General features: G+C 35.8%; 1 protein-coding gene across 2 annotated transcripts in view; it reads right to left on the reverse strand.

Annotated features, from left to right (window-relative positions):
* Window positions 1-540: 540 nt before the first annotated feature.
* Window positions 541-22,524, reverse strand: part of LOC124167064 (UV excision repair protein RAD23 homolog A-like) — a 30,698-nt gene continuing 8,714 nt past the window's right edge. The window contains exons 5-8 of one of the 2 annotated variants that reach the window (XM_046544850.1): window positions 20,066-20,306; window positions 6,914-7,249; window positions 1,759-1,832; window positions 541-1,075 (exon numbers count right to left, since the gene is read on the reverse strand). In XM_046544850.1, coding sequence (XP_046400806.1) covers window positions 965-1,075; window positions 1,759-1,832; window positions 6,914-7,249; window positions 20,066-20,306 — 762 coding nt within the window. In that variant the 3' untranslated portion in view covers window positions 541-964. The remainder of the gene's footprint in view (window positions 1,076-1,758; window positions 1,833-6,913; window positions 7,250-20,065; window positions 20,307-22,524) is intronic. The other variant, XM_046544851.1, reaches the window with a different exon arrangement.

Raw genomic sequence — 22,524 nt, forward strand, 5'->3', positions numbered from 1 at the left:
AACTGTAAAATGTTGCTTGGGCTTCCCACCAGGGTGAAGCTTTGCAATATCACCAAAGTTTTGAAAATAACTTATCTTCCATCACACAGTAGAGTTGTTCCTGCAGTCATGGTTTTCACTGATTCAAAGAAACTGTTTCTTATTCTAAACAATGGGATAATATTCAGGGAGGCCACTGAGTGATTCTTGCATCCCAATAATTTCAACAGGGACACAGGATTTCAATTGAGCAGCACCTGGTGCAAAATTCATAAGAAATTCCAGAGAATACTGGAAAACATTTCCAGCACCAGTGAGACATGCAAGCCCATTAGATTGTTCAATTCTTGGGAATAAAAAAGTTTGGAGCAGGGAGAACACGTCCTGAATATGAAAAGCAAAGTTTTTCCAAACACCAACTCAATTATGGAGCATCAGCTGGTGCAAAACCCACAAAACATTTTTACATGAACTCAATTCACCGGGAAAATATAAAATTATGTATTACAAAGGAAACTTCTCGATCACCAAAAAAAAAAAACAATAAAAAAGTCAAAGACATAAGATATGTAACAGGATTGGATATTTATTGATCATCACTGGGGCCTACAACATTTACTGCATAAGTATAAAGATCAACCCACAACATTATCATTTTAACATGGTTATTGAAATGGCTGGCCCAAGGGATATTTAAAAAGGCCATTATTGTACCAAATATACTCTTATATTTCATGCCCTCTCGAGAAATTGATGTTTTTTTTTCCTGTTGCCGTAAACCTAAGGTGGTTTTTCTAGGGAAGGTAATCAAAATAATGGGGGAGGCGATGAGAAAAACCAAAAAAATGAGCGAATTTTCAGACATTAGTAGGCATCAAAAGTGAGGCATCTTCGTCGCCAGTTCGGCTTCTGATGAGCAGGCATTGGATCAACCGGGGCAGGGTAGATATGGCCGCCACCCCCATAAACTGCTTTCATGCATTCCTCAGTCATCTAAATTCTGACTCAGCAGGAAGTTTGCAGCAAGGTTTTCATTCTTTTCACAGGCAAAATATGCTTGAACCACCAAATGTTCAGGAAATCCTAAGGCCTTTAACTGAAATCAAGGGAGTAAACCAAAGACAATTATACATTCATATTTTTTAGGGATGGGAAACCTGAATACAAGGTCAAATAATCACATACTACAAACATGGTGTCCACTGTGTAGCAATACACAAAAATTTCCCTGATATATCCAGGCTTCAAAAGCTTATTTGCTTACTATCCTTTTCATTCAACAAAATGTGGCGGATGCAGACATTGTAAATGAATTGATTACATGAAGAATTGTTCTGAATTGATAGCTCCTACATATTAAATCATAATTTTATACATTCATTGTTAATTGTTTGCATCGCTCCAATTGGTGCGTATTGCTTTTTCTTTTTTTCTCCTTGTCTGTCTGAATAATTGTAACATGTTCCTGCTCCAAAATGACTAATTTTCTTGAGTGAAATTACGTATCCCATAAAAATTTTGCATTAACCCCAGTTTCTACTCAAATGTGTAACTATGTGCATCAGACTTCCAACAAGAATAATAAGAGATTATCACTGAATTTGCTTCACTGATTAAATCTTACCAATGGAAATAGAACAAGCTCTGCTGAAAATAAAGAGTAAATTTTTGCCAATATGTCCAATATGAATTTTCTCCATGTTTCATTAATGTCCAAAACCCACGCGAACGAAACACTAAGTGACAAATAAATCAAAGAGGATAGGCAGATACACTTACCCTTTCGATGGCCTCTTTGTCTTGAGGTGTAATTTGAATTAGACTTGACTGGAACAGACCACCTCCAGCTCCACCTTTTGGATAATACAATGTCATAAATAAAATTAATTTAATTAGAAAAAGTACCAATAATAATAATGAGTATTATTATTATTACACTTGAAATTTAATTTAACTAGCTCTAATCAAAATATTAACAAATGGTAACTTATATTATTGATGACACACTGTACAACTAAATATTGACAAATTCTTTTTTAAATCTTTGGCTGCACACTTTGGCTACATTTGCCTTGTCTTATTATGCCATTCACTGAGGTAATCAAATTCACCTGAAGTTATTAAAATAATATTTTTTTCACTTAACAACAAAGAACACATTTTAAACTATTAATGATATCAATTTAATAAATAATCAGTAGCATTTAATATTGCACAGAATAAAAAAATATATTTTTACACCATATGATGAAAAATAAAAACCACCTCCACAGGGATATTTGAAACATTTGAGGAACTGTAATATGATTTATATCTACTGACAAAAGGACGTATTATTTTTTTAATATATGGTTAGAGGGGACCAATGAACACAACTAAACTAGTTATTTACTGTGATGAATAACTTGAAAATGAGTAAGTGGAAATCATAATTTTAGTAAGTGACCACCTCATTTCCTTGTTTTCAACTTTACTTCTACACTCAATAAAAAAATTAATAATGAAATCAGTAAAAATTTATGCCATAATTTAGCCTCAATGTCTTTTCTGAAGCTTACTTCTCCATTCCATATTATATCCATGTCATTTTTCATCCTGAGATGTCTTCCTGAATGACTCACAGTTTGAGTAAACAAAAAATGAAAGCCCTGACCAAAAGCACTTGAAATTAATGTCTAAGCCATAACGCATTTAAAAATTTTCACCCTAATTTTAAATCAGACTAACCAACCCTACTTTTTGCAGTAATTTAACCACGTCCTATGCTACTTTTACATCAATTAATGTCATTGACCTATAGGTTCCTAGAATCTCATGAGAAGTACTCCCTAAAGATAATTCATGCATTTTTTTCCATACATCAGTCTTAAGACTCAAGACCACTCATTCCATTTAAAGCAATCCACACAATGGCATCATAACATTCATAAATTTATGTCAGGATTTTCAAAGAGAACCAAGAAAGTATGATCCCAAAATACAATGAAATTTTGCTAAATACTCTAAGAATAGAAATTCTCTTCATTAATTTAGTAGCTGAATAATTTGAGCAACAAAATACATATAACCATTGATTAATATCAAGTTATTGGATAACATTTTAATTAAAACATTACTACAGAGTTTTTTTCCAAAGGTGAATCTGATTGACGATCTGGATATTTGACGTGTAAATTATTGATACTATACTACACTTGTTTAGAGACTAAAAGACATGAAATGGAAAAAGGTAAAACTTTAAAAGCCATATAACCATAGCAAAACAAGCACATTTATCCGCCATTTTGTATGCCACATCTACACACAATCTAACACTAAGGAAGCATCAATGCTAAAACAGCCATAAACATTTATGTGAATGCTTACGTCAATTACACATAACAAAATCATTCACAACATAAAATAACTATGATTTTAATAGCAATTAGCATTAAGAAACTATAGCAATGAGATGATTATAGTATGATAACACATGAATTTATGTGAGGAGAAATGAGTAGATACTTGATCAAACACTTTCACAAAGAAATCGATTTGATTGAAGATAATGTAACTGAACATAGGAGCTTCATTTATGTTGAATAGACAGCACTTGATTTTTCCACGGAATACCAATTTGTACAGCACCTGTAAGCATCCTGTTAATCCAAAAGTGTTCAAATTCTAAGATACAGAGATGAGGTAATATTAGGTAGAACTGCAGTTAAACCATTTTGAGGGAATAAAAAAATGGCAGCATGATCCACACCTTTGTTACACCTTGACCTGTCCTTTCCAAAATATGCAGTTCAACCAAAAATTTGACCAATGGAGATCTCACTATTCAGCTTGACAACCATGTTTAAGTCATCACAGACCTTCCACCATATCATTATTCCATTTCCATTTCTTCTCCCTCAATTCTCATTATATTCACACTGCTAGCTCCACAATATCCAATCATCCTACTAATGACTACATAGGTCAGTTCTATACTGTACTTAACGACCTAGCTAAGTTTTACGTGATAAAATTAGTGCAATACGAAGGTGGTTCTACTGAGTTAACTGACCATTGCTGACATACTAGGCATTAAATGCTGCATATACATGATATACAACCTCAGTTAAGGGCACAGATATTAAAATGTATTACAGTTTCATTATTATGCTCTATTTGGAGAAAAACTTAGCAACTACAAAATCAAAGTAATGAATCACAGCCACCACTAACAATACTATAAAAATCGAAAACTATATACTAAAAACTAAATACCATAAAAATCAAAAACAAAAGACTGTAATGGCCCATTAAATTGGTTAAGTTATAAAAAGCTTTGTTTCATTATTCATGTTTCACATTATTGTGATAACTTCAGGTGAAAAGATCATTTGCATACATCACTCACAAAATCAGTGGTTCAACCCAAACCTTGGGTTGAACCACTGATTACCTGGATAGATTGCCCCTTCCAGGACATGGGCGTGTGTGAACGTCCAAAGTTGATTGTTTAAACTCCCAATGAAAAGGCCTAATTGTGCTGTTTTCAGGGGTAATTGAGATAAATAAAAATAAATAAAATATAAAACTTAGGTCAATACAGTAAAAACTTGAACCATGTGGTCATTACTAGAATGGTAGAATTCTGTTGAGCAAGTAGAGTGGATATATGTAATGACAATTGAGGAAGAAATGGAGATGGAAAAGTAACATAATAAAAGGTCCGTGATGATTTGAGCACAAATGTCCAATACAAATAGTAATTTTTATTTCTAATTGGGAGAGGTTCTACAAAATAACAGTCCTTGCAAAAGCTTAAGCCCTCAGGTGCACAAAACAATATTGGTGAAATTTTAGGGAGGGGGCAGGGAAAAAGAATAAGGATTTGTATCAACTATACATTTTAAATTTCCCTGATTTCCAGTCTGAATTTTTTTTAACTTTATAACAATGGCGAAGCAGTTATATATAGAGATTTTATGGAGAAATCCAGCAATGAACACAGTTAAATAAAGTCAAGCAGCACCCCATTCAGCCCAGAGGGCAACAATATACCTACCTTGCTGTTCAAACACAGCACCACTCTGGGTGTTCAACACTATTTTTATCTCGTTTGTACACCATTAGAGTTTTTCCCTGGCAATAAACCTGATTTCCCTGAGATTTGATGACTTTCAGTCCTACTTTTTATTTCTTAGAATTCTCTGACTGGTATGAAAACTGGGAATGAAGGAAAAAGTGAAAGCTAATGGCAAGGAGAATGGCCAACAGAGAGCATAGGCATAGAAAAGGAATTTCACACCGTAATCAGCAATTCATCTCACTAAGATGCGTCAAGCAGGTGGCCAATCCAGGGTCATCACAAGATTCCCACATTAAAAATCCCATGACTAAATTTTACCAGATTCATTCTTACTCTCCTCCCAATTACTACGAAAAATTTCTGAAGAGTAAGTAAAATAAAAAATTCTTTACAAAGAATATTTGAATTCTTTGAACAATTAATTTGTTTGGAATGAACACACAGAAAAACTGTAACTTGTAAGCTTAATATAAATAAAATAATTAATAAAAATGCAAGTCTTCAGCCAGCCTCCAATTAGACAATTCTTTTGATTCGCGTATCTCTAGATAAATTTCCCCAGATGCTACAGAAGAGACTCCCCTCACTTATCCCTGACCCACTTCAAATCACCTGTACAGCAACGAACCCATAATCTTTTACCACCAAGTCTGCATCAGCTCCATCACTCTCTGAGGAAATTTAAATTCCCTGAAGTGATCAAGAAAATTTCAATGTTAGCGAGGAAAAATCCTGACAATGAGCTCACTGGTGCAACCCTTCCACCTAACAAATAAATTTTGCATGGACTAAAAACTGGTTTATATAAAAAATTAGCATTCAACTATCTGTATGGAGCTCTAAGCAAAAGATACCCACGTCAACAGTGGTGTTCACAGAAAAAATTAGCGAGGAACTGGACTAAATTTACTGGAAAAATAACATGGAACTTTGGAAGCCATAAGTAGTAATTTTTTTCTAGTGCTTTCCATCCGTGTTTCGTAAGGTCTAACCGTGAATCATATCAGAAGATATGGATACAGCTAAGAAACAACTCAACTCAATTTCAATACTTTACGTGGATCAGTTTGCTGTTAGTTCTGCAGATGAATATGGATAGCGTCGAGTATGTGTTTTCTATGTACACTCTAAAGCTGTGAATCTAATTTTTCGTCAAGCACTGAATTTACTGCTATTTTTTTTCTATACTGCCTTAAAGAATCTTCCAGTCAAAAAACTGTCCACTCCATCATGCTACAAGCTTTTACAAGGACAGTAATGGTGCTTCCAGATGAACTGGCTTTTTGCCATGCGACACTAACAGCACAGTCATATAGGGCCCTGAGTCTTGATGTGCCTATGAAGATACCCTTAAAAGAGCTATAGTAATTTTAAGTCAAGGTAACCACGGTGCATGGTGAAAAGTCGGATTGTCTGACAGCGGCCTAAGCCTGAATTTTAACCTTATTAACTATAGATAGGTTCTTTACACTAAGGGTATATTTTTCCATGAAAATATCACTTGGCATAGCCCAGAATCGAATCTGGATCTCCAGATTGATGGCCAGGGATGCTCTCAGTTACACCACCAAGCCATCTTTCTCCAAAATAAATTTCATTTTTTCATAGTCTTTAAATTTAAAGGTAGTTTTCAAATTTCAAAAACCTGACCGGCAACAGACAGATCCGCTTTTTGAATCTTAGCTAAGCCAAATGATTTTTTCGTAGTAAATTTCATCCTTAGTGTGAATAACTTTTCACAAGTCTGGGTGATTGTATATAAAGCCACTTGTAATACGCAGAGCTCTATAAATATGTTTTTTTTTCCACAGTTCATTTATGAAGCTCGGGTAGAGGTGGCATGTTCACCCTCTCCCACCTCGTGTCGCTCACCTGCTCCGGCCCCACCTCCGCCCCCAGACCTGCCGCTGTGTGGAGGCGTCCCGAGCAGAGGCTGTAGTGAGGGTGGGGTTCCCGAGGGTGGGGTTCCAGGGGGCAACGTGGATCCTGCGGGGGAAGACGCCGGAGGGGAGGTTTCGTTGAGCATGCGCACAAAGGCTTGCTGGTTGCGTGAGATGTGGTGCAGGAGAGCTGGGTTCGTCTGACCTATCTGCTGCAGCACCGGGTTCAACAGCTGCGGATTCTGCTGGATCACCGCGCGCATCTGCTGAAACTGAGGCTGGGACCGGAGGAATCCGAGCGGGTCGTCCGAGTTGCCTCCTCCATCCTCTGTTGTGATCACGAGAGCGCAAGGCCAAGCAAGAGGGCATCAGTGTATATGTCAATGCAAACCACCATGGCTTTACTCTAAATTCAACTGAACTCGGAAAAACTTAGGGGAACACGATCAGGGTTGTTACCAAATTCCTGATATCTAATTCCCTGACCTGTCCCTCACAAAAATCTTCATTTCCTCTAGCTTTTTCACACTCACCATTCGATCATAATGTAACATTTTTAAATAGTAAGAGTCATTAAAATATAGAATCCTTAAACTATATTTTAATTTTTTTTAAAACAATTTATTTACAGTGAAAACATAAAAAAACAGTAAGTATTTGAGAATTGCACTTTGCACATGATTATCACTTAAATTTTTTTTTCGATATACAACTGCTTTTGTCCAACAGATGATATCATCAGGCTTCTTGGGTGAAGGTCTGATTGATGTCTATCGTTGGATGAAACCAGTTGTGCAATGAAAGAAAAAATTTAAGTGAAAAGCATGGACAAGATTTAATCATCAAATCAACCAAGAATTCACGAAGTTGAGGTCATAAGTATTTTTTTAAATTATCTTAATTTATTTGGCTATCGGCTTGCACTTAAAATACATTAAATAAAGAACTTGTAGATTCCAAATTTCCAAAGACAAATTTTGAGTAAAAAAAACCCTACCTCTCTACGTCAAAAATCTAGTTCTAAGCAAGCAAACTGCACACAGATTCTTTTCATATGCTAGTAATGACAAAATTTCCCTGATGCCATCGAAGAGATTCCCTAAACTTTTCCCTGATCTATTTCAAGTCCCCTAACCTTTCATTTATTACCCTGAGATACAAACACCCTAATGATTAATACAATGGTGGCCCATAAAAGTTAGGTTCAGAAATTGCTCAACTCTTTAAACATCTATACGTAAAAAACTTTTTCTCAACACATTTTCGGATGAACATGTCTTAATCTGTTATTCTACATACATCAATTTATTTAGGTACTTTACATAACCAGAAATAGCTTTGCGATAAGAAATTAATGAAATGCCGCCGCCAATCCATAAACAGTCACAAAGCTGTGTATTACAAGCCAATTTTTCATGTCGGGGGACCCATGAAAAATGCTTTGGGTCAAATTAGGGCTACTAAGTGGATGGTGAAAAACATCTCATATACAACGGTCCAGAAGCTCGCAAGTCCATTTTGCAGTGTCCTTGAAGTTATAGCATATCACTTGACAGGGTGGTGGTTGGTATCTGTCTGGATTAGGGATTGGTTCTTTCATCTTTAGAGCTACCAGTTCTAAGCTTCGAATGGGAACCAAACCAAATTAAAAAAGAATCAGTACTGTAACACAATGGGTAAAACCCAATTCCTAAATTTTTCTTGATCATTATTGACAATCTAACATAAATATAATAATGCAATGGATGCATTCACCTTATGAAATTTTAGGAAGTTAACATAATGTCATAACCTAAATCATCAATACATTTTGAATAGACATGAAAAACACTTGATTAACCCTATCAGAGTGACGGGCAGATATATCGGCTCTTATGTAGTCCATTATTTAATTTGCTATTACTTATTACATTTATATTGAATGATGTATGTTTTTGTTCTTTTAAAAGTTTATATTCTCTGCTTTATGGGACACATTTTTATTATTTATATCATTTTTAAAATCACATTTGATAAAAGCATAAATGATACTTATATATATAACTTCAGTTGGTTCTTTCCTGAGTTGGTTTTCTGTTGACTTTTCTTGCCTTTACGAAAAGATACCACATGGCTTATAATCTGATAGTTCTGCTATCAAATAAAAGTGCTTTGGTGAAGTTGTTTTGATTCAGAACTGCTAACTCAGTATATTGTGTTACGTTTCATACATATGAAAGGATTACTTAGTAATCATTTTGGTATCTCCTTTCATCCTTCCAAGCTAATCATTTAGACCCAGTATAACGGAATTGCACTGTCAGCACATGGATATGTAATATAAAAGCTTTGTAGTTTTTTCCCCTAGTTTTTTCACCCTCCACATTTCTCGCCAGTAGCCCAGGAAGAAGGATAGTACTAAGAGGGTTAAGAACCGTATCCAAGAACCAATGCCAGGAACCAAACTGGTATAAGAACCGAAGAAAAAGTAGAACTGGCCCATCCTTAGTCAGGATATTTTTAATCATCCACAACTATCACAAATCTAATGGCTTATGATGGCAACACCATCATCAGCAGAAAAGAGATTGGATGCAATGATGATGGCCAGCCCTTTGACTGAAGGTAAAAAATCATTCAATTCCGATCAATTAATTAATTAAATGCATGTAAGGGATGTGTAGCTCATCTTCAAGAGTACAGTAGACTCTCGTTAATATGATCAACCTTATTACAAGGTTCTCGTAATTATGAAGGAAATCGTTAGTCCCGACGAAAAGGCCAATGCAATTTATAATAAAAGAAACGTTATAACGAAATTACAAACCTCACTCCCGGTCCTGGCGGTTATAAAAAAAGAACTTTATTACGAAGTTCCACTGCAAAGGCATTTAGATGGATATACACTACACTATGTTATAATCATTGCGCTACGTTAAAGTTCTCCTCATATACTGTGCCTGAGAGCGTCAATTATGGTTCTTTCATCAGTAGGAAATACTTCAGTCTGTACACAACATCATGGCGTAGAGGAACCCACAGTTAGGGCCTAATCTGAACCAAGTATCATTTAATCTGTTGTGAAGTCAGTAACTGTTCAGCATTTTGCCCGTCCTCCTTTCCTGCGGACAGCAATTTTTTTTTGCTCCAGCTTCTTAGCACGCCCAGCTAGATCAGTTCGTCACAATTGTGAGTTAACACACAATTGTACATAATACAGTGCTGCATTCTGTAGGATAACCGCACTTCCTGATGCCTTGCATAGGTTAATCAACTTACGAGCTAGGTCTCGGAACACATTTTGCTCACATATCGAGGACTTACTGTAATCGGGAAGATATAAACCCTCGATTGCCTTGTGCCGCATTCTTCTATTGATGAAATCAAGTAAATGTGCTTATTTTTATATATTTGCACATAATTTAATCGCATATATTATATACATGACTCTGAAGGTATACCACAGTGCGACTATAAGTACGGGAGATTGAAGAGAAAAGAAATTTTGACAAAGTATGTTTTTTCACAATAACACCTAAAAGAAAAATTCATATTAACTTTGTTATCACAAACCTCAGCTTTTTCAGTCCCATTAACCCCCATTACAAGAGTCTACTGTACGCGTCGGCTGGTATGGTCTCCAGACAGGAAAACTCAATAGGGAACCTCATGAGGCTACATTTTCTATATTGCCATAGAAGGATGTCACCTTCAATTTTATATGTAATTAAACAAAACTTTTGCAATTCTGTTTCGGAAAGATCTAAAGATGTTGTTGATGCTTCTGAAAGGCAAGTGTTCAGAGTCTATCTTTCATTATCCCTTGAAAGAGCTAATGAAAGATAATGCATTACTTATGATTCAAATCCAAGTGACAATAGTGTACACAAAAGCAAGGGCATGGGTTGTAACAGGGGGACAGAGATTGTCCAAGTGACATATACATATAGTTATCACAGTTCTCTGTTCCCTTCTTCTGCCGTTGGATCTGGTCGGTTCGACTATGAGTTGTACAATATGGCAGAAATCTCCAATTTAAATCCGTTTATGAAATTTCTTTAGCTCTAGGTACTATACATGTACATTTTTTGCTGTGTATCCAGGGTTTTTCCCTGAGCATTGCTTAATTTTAGAGAAGAGCGAATAGTATCCACGAATACTCGAATACAATAAAGTATTTGATATTCGAGATCTCGAATAATTACGCTCAAAGTACGATCTTGAATACCTCGAATACTTAGAATTTCGCACCATACACTTTCGCACGCATGTCGTTGGTCTAGTCCTTTAGTGCATGCACCACCGTTTTAGGCAAGTTGACGAACTGCATCATGTTCGCAGATTAGCGTGGTGAAAAGATATTGTTCAACGTGGGGAACCGAAAATGATCGGGGGAAAAAATCCGAAAATCCCCGGTTTCCCCCACGAAACCCCTCAACAAATTTAAAAATGGTGGGAAAAAATATTGACTTTTGGGGTTCCTTCCATTATGCATTGAGCTACTGCTCCCGAACCATTCCCCTCGACGGAAAGATCATCACGAATTTGATAACTGCAAGGATGTGGGCTTCCCCTGACGCCAGTTTTGTTTCTTTATGCCGGACAACGGCTCCACAACGACGCGTCAAAGTTGATAAAGGTTCGAAATTTTCATTAAAATAATTATTATAATAGTAAAAAACAGCATATGCGCAAGCCCCTGGCTAAATGCATCAATACACCAACATTCAAAAAATTATTTTCACCACTTCTCATTCTATGCTCATCCAGGATGAACCTACAAGATGGAACTCCCTTTTTCAAATGATAAGGCATCTTCCAGAACAGAAGCAAGCCATAACATTAGCTGCTTCTAACCTGAGTTCCTCGACCTCGACCGGAGAAATTTGCGGAAGCATGTACTCATTTTTTTCATATTTGTACATACTAACCACTTCCCTCATTTGCACATTAAAACCTCAAAACTTTAATCTTTTTTCAAGATGTTTTTTCTTCACTAAGCTATGAGTTAGACGGATTCACACTAAGAAATTATATTCAATGTTTTGTAAGAAGTATCGAATAAAAAAATAGATAATAATCAGTGCTGATTTTCGGGTTCCTGACCATGAGCAATGCCGCAGAAACCTACGCCAGAATAAATAATAAGTTGGAAGGAGAAAAACAACTGATGTTATTCACTCATAATAATTACCTAGGGTAAGTTCTCCATACCAATTTGAATAAAGTTATTTCCTGGCGAAAATAAAATTAGGCCAAAATTATGTTCCAATTAAATATTGGTCTAATACCATATCAGTAAATACTATTAAATTCTCTAAAGGCATTTTAAAGACACCCTTGGACAGATGTTACACCTGTGGATCAACATTCACAGGGATATATAAAGGAAATTTGTTACGCATCAGGAAATAATGAATGACCATTTTTGCAAATTTTATTTTTTGCAGAATCGTTAACAACATCGTGGAACAGGTAAAAATCACAGATTTGAATCATAAATACTATTTAGAGTTTTCTATCGCATATGTTATTTATTTCATTCCATTTAAGCATACATACATCACTAGTCATACTCATAAAGATATTTTGTATTACTGAAAATAAGAATTACATGAAAAATAAACTCATTTACCTATTTTTGATTCCCAGATTTTCCATGGATGACAAAAAATAACTCCAACTGGTTAGTTACCAGTACTAAAAAAATCCTGGTTTTCTCTGGCACTTTTGATAGATTCTTTAACGTTTCTACATGAGGAACAAATAAAATAGGGCTGTTATGAATGAATCAAGAAAAATCCTAAATAGTGGATTCAAAGATAGCATGATGATGATGAAAAATGGCCAAAAATGGGTGATGTTTAAATAGGATAAATTGCATTAGCTAATGAAATTAGAAAGCTAAATTGAAATTGCTGAAAACAAACAAGATCCACTTATTTTCCATGAAAATTATAAAAATGGTATTAATAATATCAAAGAACTTTAAAAAAACATAACCTACTTTATTTGCACAAGGACAATTATAAGTATACTATTTCTGTAAAGCAAGGCCCACATCCATCATTGAACCTCAGTTTCTTGGTCAAAGAAGCCACTAATTGATACCAAAGCTCATATGGTATGCTAGGAGTTTCAGATCTCCTAAGCAAAGTACTTTTAAAGGGGAGAAGTTTTATGTTACTACGATGAGGTAGCTAATGGAAAATTGTTACTATATGAAAGTGATGAGACATTTGCTTAAATGTGCAGTAATTTATTAATTGCAGGACAACCAAGGGTACGCATAATTTAAGAGTTAACTGACACTAATATCAAATAAATATAAAACACCTTACTCTTTGAGCCATTTTCTACTACAGGCGGTCCTCGACTTTCGTACAATTCGCACTTTCAAAATTGACACCTTTTACTTGACTTCCGTACGCTAAATTCGGACTTTCAGACGTTGGTCTGTATTTTTTTTTTAATTTTCATGATGTGTATTGCACATCCCAACATTCAATTTTTTCAAATGGCAGTATATGAGAACAATACGAACGTTTACAATGAAGGGAATTGTTGGTAGTTGACTCTAATCTAGGTGATTTATTTGGGGGAGGAACTGCCTGCTATAGGCTCCTTTATCAAGAGAAGAAGAAAGCCTTCATTGGAGAGATTTTTCAAAAAAGTTGACTAGACATCACCAAATAGCTTTCAATAAAACTAGTAAGATCTTCTTTCAAATTGTTTTTTTTCGTTTGAGTGCTATTTAATTCAAGTACACCATCACCAACGATATTGCGACATTGCAGGAAATATCACTCGAATTCCGTTTGTCTTTTGTCTTTTTTGAATAACATGCGAAATATGTATACGCGATCACGAATGTCACCTGCTGAATGTCGAATTTTGGTGTGAAAATTAAGTTATCCAGAATGCGGGTTCAACAATTACATTTTGTTATGCTTCTTGATATGTCTTTTTATTTATAGTGGGCGTAATAAGTAGAATGTCAACTTAAACGGCAAGAGGAAGTTTCACTCAATAGCCAACGGCGTTCTTGATTTTTTAACTTTTATTTACAGCATCTGCATATTTTCGCAAGAAATTAGATGATTTGAGGAATTTTATTAACATATTATTAACATTTAGTGAATTGAAATAAAATCCGTGAAAAAAAAAGGTTTTAGTACGTATATTCCGCTCTTATGGAACGTAACCCCTAATTAGTATGGAAGTCAATGGTTCGACTTTCGTACAAGTTTTCGGGAACGCATTGTGTACGAAAGTCAGGGACCGCCTGTATAAAGAACAATATAAGAAGACAATAATAGGCACTTTGCTAGAATATTTTGCTGCCAAGAAAAAGTAAGGGCAAAACAACGTCAACTCATGTTAAATCAAGGCTAAAAAATAAAGCCCAAGGAATCATGTAAATAAAATCACCATCTAGCTATGATAACGTAATTGATACATTAGGATTTTGGAAGTCCTTCATAAGTGATAGCTTATAGTCAAATGATAAACTGGTGCTTTTTCTCTTCATAAATAAAAATTAAAACTTTTAAAATAGAAAAAAAATCTGATTCTTAAGGCTATCAGTCAGCTGATTACAGAAAGCTGACAATGAAACTGACACTTTTCCTTCTACATAAATATAAAAAAATCTTTAAATTTACACTAAACTGGCTGGTTAGTCCAGTGAAACTTGCAAAATTTCTTTCAATTATAATACATCATTACCACCACATATCATCTGAAACCATTAGTTTCACTTTTCCTCCTATTGTTCAAAAGTTTACCAAGAAAAAGAATTATAAAACTACTCTTTTCGCATTTTTAACAAAAGACAAAATGCAGAGAAATAATTTCAAATGAATTTGATGTATGAGAATGTATTTTAACACTTTCCTGCTGGCGCCTACTAAAGGAAAATATTTTCCGTGCTACGAGTAGTGCAAGAATATTTAAAACCTCACTGTGCAGATCTCCTTTCGGGGAAGGAGTTCCCCTAGAATTCTCATCCCTCCGATTTGGGCCCAACTGAACCGCCTGGTCATTACCCTAGCCACTGGATTAAACCCTCAAACTCTTCTTTTAGAATGAGTCCACAGTCAACTTATTGCATGATCAGTGATTTTTTTAAATAAATGTCGTTTATGACTTTTAATAATTCATCTTATATAAGAATAACAAATATATATTAAGCATTGTAGAAATTTAAACAGATTTCTAGCATTAATAATATCAATGTTAGTTAACACAATGATCTAAGACTTATACTCCATAAGGCCGTTAAAAATAACACTTAACTTTTCATTTAAAAATTGCTTATGCTTATACCAAAACAAAGATTTATTTCCAAATTTAAAAATATCGGAGCATGCAATAAAATTTTTATTTGCAGAAATCATTGACACATCAATCACTTCACCAAGGATTCCTACTGGGAAGATCATAAATGAGCAGAAGGGTCGACCCCAATTGCCAAGGAGTGGCACTAAGTTCTTGCTAAGCTGGGTTTCAGGTAGGGCCCAAATACCTGCGACCATTGCTACCACAGGGGTCACTTCCCTTCCCCTGTGTTAGCTATTTTCATGCATAAAAGACGTAACATCAGCAACAGCCGCCAAGAATTTTTCAATGCAAACGAACAAATGTCAGCTTTAGCCGACATTCTTCTCTTAATACGAAATTATCAGCTGACCTGCCATTTTCAAAGATTAATTAAATTGTTTCTATTGTATATTGGAAGCCAGAGACCAGATTTCTTGTGAATACTTGCAAGGATTCATAGCCAGGGCGTTACGATCATAGTGATACTTTTGTTTCAGTAAAATAAGAATTTTTGTTTGCAAAGCATCTTTGAAACTTCTGGATCCACTGCAAAACATCCAAGTTGCAAAATTAATACCGACAGTTGTGTTCAAAGCATTATTTCCTTTTTATATCTAACTTTAATCCCTAGTTTCATCATATTTCCAGCATGTGGCACGGAAGCAGACGACATTAGAAATTTATGAAGTCTTAGTTTTTGGTTTCATTTCGCTATTATTCCAAAATTTAAAGTGCCGTCCTCCACGTGTTAGATTATTTATGAGGAGAAAAGGCTTAAATGAAAACCTTAGATCACATAGAGGATCAGCTGCTGTTTAACTCAATAGTTCTAAATTCAATCTGCAATTTCACGTACCCTAATTTGTTTCACAACAGAATAACCAAGGCTAGGCTATCACACATAAAAATTGATGATAATTTAAAATCATTATAAAACATCTAATTGTTTATGCAAGTTTCTTACCTCCAGAACACCACGAGACTAAGACGACGTTCTTTTTTCTGTAATCTTTTGTCTTTGAGAAAAGTTATGGCAGGCCAATATTTAACTCATCGCCAATTGAAATTGTAGAATTAAGTTTTCAAAATTATATTCATGAAATAACCATCTAGCCACAAGACGTACCACAATGTCAATGAAAACACAGGTGCTTTTCCAAGCCAAACCCTGGGTAAAGCAGGAAATTTTGTGACTTTACGCAAGTGCACCTGATATGTGATCAGTGCCAGTCTATTTTTCTTCAAAATGTAAAATAAAAAAATTCAAATTATGATACTACTATTTTTAACATGGGTTTTTGTTGCCAAGGTATCAGGGAGCAGACTCGGGTATCCATAATTTAGATTATGCAACCTACATTTGAACTTAAGAATATTTGTAACTTGCAACTCTTGTAATAGTAACTCTTTTATAGCAGGATTCGGAAGGGAAAAAAAACTCATCTTAGAATTGTGCAAATACTAGAGATGGGTTGGTTCTGGTTCCCGGTACTGCCAGTTCTTGGCTGTGGAACCGATATCAAGACCCGGTCGCATAAAGTCAGTACTTTGGAACCGACTCGGAATGGTCGCTAGGATTTGAATTTGGCACCCAAAGCCAAAATGATCTGCAGCGTATTTAACGCAAAAAAGTGAAAAGAGATTAAAGAACTCATATATTACTTTCCCCATGCATGGCTTCCACTTTTTTTTTCTTCTCAGAGTTTCTCACTAACTCGTGAATTTAAGGGTTCGTCAGTTTGTCGCTCTCACCAACATTGTAACATTTCCGTAGCCACGGCCTCTTAGACCTCTTTCAAACGAGCTGACTTTTTGCCTGCCGCCGTCCAAATCACAGTGCCATTCTTTCAACTAACCATCTGTCTCCATGGACGTCTTCAAACGAGTGGAATTGTGCCGTTGACAACACGGCGCCCATTTGGCCCGGTGATGTGCAGTCTACGGCGTGAAATACAGACAATGCTACATTAAGTCCACTTTCAGACGAAACACCTTTTTGTTGGTAGCCATTCACATGAAATTCCGGCGGCTTTCAGACGAGACAACCGGAGACGACTCTCTGCAATGCCATGTTCCGTGCTGTGAACTGCGGCCAGCAGAAAATTATTTTGTCTGAAAGTGGTATTACGATTGAATCATGTACATAAACAGCAATTCTTCGAATACGAGCAAGATGCATTCCAATTGGAACTTTATCAACTAGCATAGATTTAGACTACACAAGACTTTGTTCGTAAGTTGATAAACCTATGCTAGGCATCGAAAGGTGCAGATATTCTGCAGGATGCAACACTCCATTACAATCTTGCGTTAACTCGTGGCCGCCCAGTTTATCCACAGTGTCACTGTACCTACGTGTTGAGCAGTTTATTGTTGAGGTCATAAGAACTGTGACAGTGAAGCATGGGAATAAGTTGTCAATTTCAGTAACAATATAAGCTACATCACAGAATACAGAATATATTTTGAACTAACTCACAAGTTATAACAAATTAATGGATGATGTCATCAGAAGTTGAGGGAGTTTCCCTAATGATCCTGATGATATGCAGTATGTTTACTGTGCTCCAAGCATATTCTGTGAGGCCCTTCAAAATCAACATCGACCATTACTGTTTCCAGTGAATGCCTGTTCATGGTAATATTTCTGCCAAAAAAGACTAGATTAGACCCAGATAGGGTAAAAATGTTGAATGTTGAATCAAAACCTGGAAAAAGAGCCAGTGGCTCCATGATGTAATGTAACATATTGGTCGATCATACATTCTTTTACAATGGGTTATTTAAACTTTTTTGCTTGGAAAATAAAATTATGGAGACGATCTTAATTTTTTTACAAAGCTTTCTTGCTAATTTACATCTTTACATGGGCGTACCCAGCGAGAGGCCGGAGGGGGCAGCTGCCCCCCCCTCCCAGAAGCAAAAATCGCAAATGTTTTTAAGGAAAATACTATTTTTTCAAGCAAATTATTTTTAAATCTAATAAAGAGCTGTTAAAGTTTCCTTAAAATGCTGATTTCATTCACCTTTTCCATGCTTAAATCTTACCCACAACTTGAAAAACCATGGCTTGCCCCCCCCCCCCCCTCCCTAATTTTGATCCTGGATACGCCCTTGCATCCTTAGTGAAATTATTTTCATTCACTTCTTGCAGTGTTCATTTAAATTTGCCAATAATTCAGATAATAAGATTCAACCTTGGAACCAAGTATCGAGAACCGAGATCCGATGGGGGAGAGCCAGACCGGTACTGAGAACCAAAAAATTTAATAACCGACTCAGCCTTAGCAAATACGGTACATTTAAGCAATGACTTGATTAAAAAGTCACAAATTCAGTAATAAGTTGTCATACAGTTCTTAAAAATCAATGAAAGTGATCATTTTTTAAGCATATAATTGCCCAGATATCAACAAAATTACTTTCCATACATGGTAATATTCTGTCAATTTATTCAAGCATAAGAGCAAGTATCAAAAGCTATTTAAGGTAGTGGTTATCATCTACTTTTATTTGGGTATTATTTCTGTATGTTTGCACAGGCATAAATTAAATTGAGCTACCAATATGTGATTGCTAGTTTTTTTTATGAGTCAAATGATCTGATTTAATCAATATCCATACCAAAGGCAATATTAAAACCTGCAACCGAGCTAGGATGCAGGTTATGATCACCAAATGACCTCATAAACCATCACATGACATTATATAAAAATGAAATTCTTACAATGCATATGAGAGTGAAAACTGAATTGTCATTGAAATGATTAAACAAAACAAATTAAGTAGCTCACACTGAAAAGCCAAATGAAATACATTCCAATTGTCTTTCTGATGAGAGATTGCAGAATAAGCTTTACTAATACAAACCTTGAGGAAGGAATGTTTAAATGGATAAAAAGAAGTTCATAAAATGATTTAAAAAACAAAAGCAAATCAGTCATGCAGATGAGCTTCACACATGCGCCATTAGTTAAAAATACAGCACACTTCATCCAAAAAAATTAAAAGGCAAACATTTTAAAATTAAAATACACCAAGTATTTCTTCAGTCTGTAAAATATTGAAAATATGACAGCAATGCACAAACTGCTGAGGAAATAAAAATTGAAATAGTCGAGTATTATAGAATACGGATCTGCATCCAGAATCAGAATTTATATCAATAAGTATTTGTTAACTCGATCAATACAATACAATAATGAACTATGATGTGGTGTTCTCTTCATATAGTTCCACGAAAGACTTTGGGTTTTCCACCAGGATACTGACCACAATTTTTCAAATTTGAGTAGGGTCCAAAATGTCAGGAGTTCTGACATCATTAACCCATTGGAAACTCTGAACAACATTATAGATTACCATTGAATTTTGCCTTGTTTCACTACACAACCTGAGAAACATTTTTTCTACCCATCTAAGCTTCTAAGCAAGATTGCTAATTCATTAGGGAATTTTAGGAAAGCTAGCGTACTCTAGAAAATCGCAAAAGCCTTAACACCTCTTTATTAAGATAGCTGATTAGCAGGTACCATTCAATGGCACAGACACATGGCAAAAGACTACAAGAAAGAGTATTAGTGTAAAGTAAACAGCTCAGCCAACCTGTTACTGGGGACTTTCACAGGCTAAAATAATAACTATAATGCTCAATAATTCTACCTACCTTTCAAAAAGCCACGACAAAAATTAAATGTGCTCACTATGCCATAAAAGCATCAAACAGAGCCCTAAGACTTTAATTCTATAAAAATTCTAACTAATATCAAAAGATTAAATATTAATTCAAAATATGAAGAGAATAAAAATGCTGCATTGAATGCAAATTCAACGTCTAGAATACCTTGCGCATCACCGCCGGGCATTTCACCAGCAGGAGGTGGAGACGAAGACAATTCAGAATCTCTGTTGATGCTGGCCAAAGCTGCTCCGAGGGCTGCCCGAGTGGTTCCTCCCCCACCTCCTCCCGAGGAAGGAGATGACGTGGGAGGAAGATCATCCAACAGCGACGATGGTATTCCCGTGAGGAGGTATTCCACTGCTCTGTCTGGGTTGTTAAAGCTTGCCCTTAAAGCTTCTTCAACCTAGATGTGATTAAATTTTTTTAATGCAACCATTAAGAAGAGTGACTAGGACTTGGCTTTACGAGGATAGATCAGATTGATCAGCAACCACAACAGGTAATAATATTTGGGCAAAGCAAGGCCTGGATCTAGTAGTAAAAAAAACCATGTTATAATTCTTTCACTGAATGTACAACGAATATGAATACATTAGAGAAGGCAAATTAAAACTGAAACATTGAATTACTGCATTTCAAACATGAAAGGATTGTTGTGTAATGTTTAAGGAGTTCGTCTTTGCTTCTCTAATCATTTTGAGTTTTTTTGTAATCATCAGATGAAAATTACCTTGAAAATTTTTAACACATATATTTCGACTCTAGCTCTAGGTAGCTCTAAAAATTGTAGCTCCTTACAATTACTCCGAAAGTAATTCATAATTGCAATAATTTGATTTGCCCTGACAGGCAGTGACAAAAAGATGATATAAATGCATACATTACTATCCAATCGCATGGCATCCAACTTTTTTTTCTTTTGAGAGTTGCTCGCAAACTCAAGTATTTGAAGCTTCGTCAGTTTATTGTTCTCGCCAACATTGTAACAATTCCGCAGCCGCTTTCTATCTAGCCTGGAAATGTGCTGTCTCCGGCGTGAAATACACACAATGCTATATCGAGGTTACTTTCAGAGGATATGACTTTTTAACCACCTACCATTCACGTGAAATTCCGGCAGCTCTCGAATGGGACTATTCTCCACATTTCCCAGTGCCATGCCATGAATGGCAGCCGGCCAAATCGTTTCCTCTGAAAGTGATCTTAAGTGTGTGCACAGCAGTGCCCGCACAGAAAACATCTACCGCATAGGCTAAGCCACGGCCACTCAGTTTATCCATGGTGTCACTGTACAGGAGTGTTACGCAGAAATGCATGCGAATAAGTTGTCAATTAAAGTAAAAATTTAAGCTACATCGCACAATATAGAATACATTTTGAACTGACTCACAAGTTACAATAAATTAACGGATGATGTCACCAGAAGTTGGGGGAGTTTTATTGTTGATTCTGGTGCTATACTATCTATGCAGTATGAAAATTGTGCTCCAAGCATATTTCTCGCAGCCCTTCAAAATCAACATCCACCACTACTGTTTTCAGTGAACGCCTGTTCAGTACTGCAGGCTATACTTCTGTCAAAAAATGAAAAGATTAGACCCAGATAGGATAAAAATGCTGAATTTTTTAATCAAAACCTGGGGAAAGAACCAGCGGCTACCTGATGTAATAAGACATAATGGTCGATCTTGCATTTCTTGCATTCTTTAACATGTTATTTACACTTTTTCACTTGGCAAATAAAATTATAGAGACGATCTTAAGTTTTTTTAAGAGATATGCGAATAGTATCCATGAATACCTCAAATACTAGAAAGTATTCCATATTCGAGATCTCGAATAATTATGCTAAAGGTACGCTCTCAAATACTTTGAATTTTGTGCCATACACTGTCGCACGCACGTCATTGGTAGTTGACTCGGAAAAATGTAGAGAACTCTTAGTCATTCAGTGTATGCAGCACCGCTTTAGGCAAGTTTACGAACTACATCAAATTCGTGGATTAGAGCAGTGAAAAAGAGTTTGAAAGAGTCTGTAGTGTGGAACTGAAAATGATCGGGTGAAAAAATCTGAAAATCCCCGGTTTCCCCACCAGGAGAACCTCAATACCATGGGATAGTAACTATGTAGCACAATTCCCAAAATCCGCTACCCCCTCCATCCGTCAGCCCTCGGTCCCTCCTCTGATGCTTTCCTCTTCTCAAAAATCAAACAAAGGCACCAGCTCAGGCAGGGCTCGTATTACGAAGACCATAAATCAAAAGCTTCAAAAGAAAATATCAAGTTACAGGAGAGTAATAGAATCGTGTTTCACCCTTCCCTCTTTCTCCCCCACTGACCTTTTTCTGCCTACCTGCTTCGAAGTTTCCCATTTCTGGAGGACAACTGCTGCATGAGTCATCTATTAGCCCAAAACGTGTCTAACAATGACTTACAGCAATTGATATTACACTTTATTGGATTGAAATATTAGTAATGAGCACGTAATTTCAAAAAGAATAAGACCAAACACGACGTATTTCTAACTTTATGTAAGCATTAACGTAAGGAAATAAATGTCAAAATACGACGGAGACTGGCAAAACTCGATATCCTTGCAGCTAAGCTTCTCGGAAGTTTA

The sequence above is a fragment of the Ischnura elegans genome, chromosome 10 (genome assembly GCF_921293095.1).
Source record: "Ischnura elegans chromosome 10, ioIscEleg1.1, whole genome shotgun sequence".
Classification (NCBI taxonomy): Eukaryota; Metazoa; Arthropoda; class Insecta; order Odonata; family Coenagrionidae; genus Ischnura; species Ischnura elegans.